The 1974-nt window shown below is 59.5% G+C and overlaps 1 protein-coding gene across 1 annotated transcript in view; it reads right to left on the bottom strand.

Moving 5' to 3' along the window:
- SCRT1 (scratch family transcriptional repressor 1) overlaps positions 1-1760 on the bottom strand; it is a 3915-nt gene extending 2155 nt beyond the window's left edge. The window contains exon 1 of the mRNA XM_008070009.1: positions 1522-1760. Within this exon, the coding sequence (XP_008068200.1) occupies positions 1522-1636 (115 nt within the window). The 5' untranslated portion in view covers positions 1637-1760. The remainder of the gene's footprint in view (positions 1-1521) is intronic.
- Between the last annotated feature and the right edge of the window lie 214 nt (positions 1761-1974).

Genomic DNA, 1974 nt, shown 5'->3' with positions numbered 1-1974 from the left:
AGGGACCCCGCCTGTCCCGCCTCTCACAGGTCCTCACCGGCTCTTGCCCGGGCCCCCAGGACCGGTACTCCATTTTGATTCTGCCTCTCTCTGGCCTCCTAGGTTCCCCCAGACTTCTACCTCCCCCCGTTCCTCTGAACCTCACCAGCACCTCTCTCTTAACCTCCATCTCCCACCACTTACTGAACTTGACCCCTACCCTTGCTGTTGGAGCCCCGTTCCCCTCCATCCACTCTGCTTCTCCCTCTACTCCCTTCCATTATTCTACACCCTTGGGTCCTACCCTGTTCAACACTGCCCTCTTCTGCCCACACTCTAACCCCTTATTGGGGCCTTTCCAAGCCCCCCCAGCAAGCAACAAGAGAGATGCTGTGGTGTGGAGAGAGCTAGGGTGTCCACCAGGGGACACCTTCACAGAGATGAGCCACAGGAGAGCAGCATCACTTATGCTGGTAACTGCAGTTGTTCCCAAGGCACAAGATGGATCTCACAACCTCAAAGTCACAAATGCACACCACTCACAATGCAGGCTCTGGATCCTTCAGGGTTACAGCCAGCCTCCCAGCCACCATCCTCCCCGGAGTCCCCTCATAGGGTAGGCTGCTCACTGAATTCTCGCACTCATCACCTACTCATGCAGGGTCACACATACAGCCACCCCGGACACACTCTCAGTCACATGGTGCACAGCGGCCTCAGAGTCACATGGTCCCATGTAGTGGCACACAGGCAAGCACACACTCACACAGGGTCACACACAAGCGCACATGGTCACATGGCCACACGCAGTCACATGGACCCACACAGGCTCACCCTCCTGCAGGTCACACTTGCTCTGCCACCCCATGCTGCTGGCATTCCCGTCCCCCTCTCTTGCATGCTAACAGTTGTCCTTGAACTTGGGCACCCTTACACAAAGAGCCTTCCCCTGCCTCCTGCACCTTGGGCCTCCCTTGCCCACAACCAGCCTTCCTGAATGTTTCTCCCTGACACTGACTTCAGGGAAGATATTGCTGCTGCCTCTGCCGGTACCTTCACCCTGACAGGTGGGCGGCCCCGCTGGACCCCATGCTTACTCCCTGGAGCTCCCAGCACTCCCCAGCTAGCCCTAGCAGGGGTCCTGGTGGTGCAACCAAGGAAGAGAAGAGTGTAGTGAGGCGGGCCCAGGTTTCTGGGTTTGGGTCTGCATGTGCCAGCATGGCTGGGTCCTGTCGTGTCAGCCAGTGTTCATGTGGCTGTGTCTATCCCAGCATGGGTCAGGGCGTGGGTCCGTGTGTGCCCTTAGGTACCTCCTGTTCCTGACCCCTCTTCCCCACCCTCTCTCCAGCATGGATACCCTCCCTGCCCAGCCTTGGCCTTTGCATTCCCCTTTCCCCACACTCACCCCTGCCCCACAGTCCTGGCTCCAGCCACAGCCTCTTGCTGGTTCTGATTCCCTCCAGTCTGTTTCCCAGGCCCTGTCCCTCCACCCCTTCCAGCAAAGCCCTGGATCCCCAGCCCCAGCCTCAGCCCAGTTCTCACCTTTATCGTGCAGTCGCACACCGAGGTCGCTACGGGTGCGACCGTAGGAGCTCTCCAGGTCTGCCGAAGAAAACGTGTCAAGTTTGACCTTCTTGACCAGGAAGGACCTGGGCATGATTCCTGCGGGGCTCCGGCGCTGTGGGCCTGTGGAGCAGAGGCTTGGGGGGACTGCAGCGGCAGGGCCCTGTCACCATCCGAGGAGCAGCGGAGGCAGCACGGGTCCCTGCTCTGGCCTTTGGATGCTGCCACGCGAGCGCCGTCCTCTCTCCTCCTCCTTGCTGCCCTGTGTCTCCTCTCCCCCTCCGGATCCCTCCTCTTCGTCTTCTCCTTCCTTCCTCCTCTCCTCTCTCCTCTCCTCTCCTCTTGTCTTCTCTTCTCTTTCTTCTTTCCTTCCTTCCTTCCTTCCTTCCTTCCTTCCTTTCCTCCTCTGGTCCCGGCTTCCCAGCCCGCAGT

Source organism: Carlito syrichta, unplaced genomic scaffold (genome assembly GCF_000164805.1).
Source record: "Carlito syrichta isolate Samal-C Ts95f unplaced genomic scaffold, Tarsius_syrichta-2.0.1 Scaffold312719, whole genome shotgun sequence".
In the NCBI taxonomy this organism is placed as follows: Eukaryota; Metazoa; Chordata; class Mammalia; order Primates; family Tarsiidae; genus Carlito; species Carlito syrichta.
This window is presented reverse-complemented; position numbering and strand designations above follow the sequence as displayed.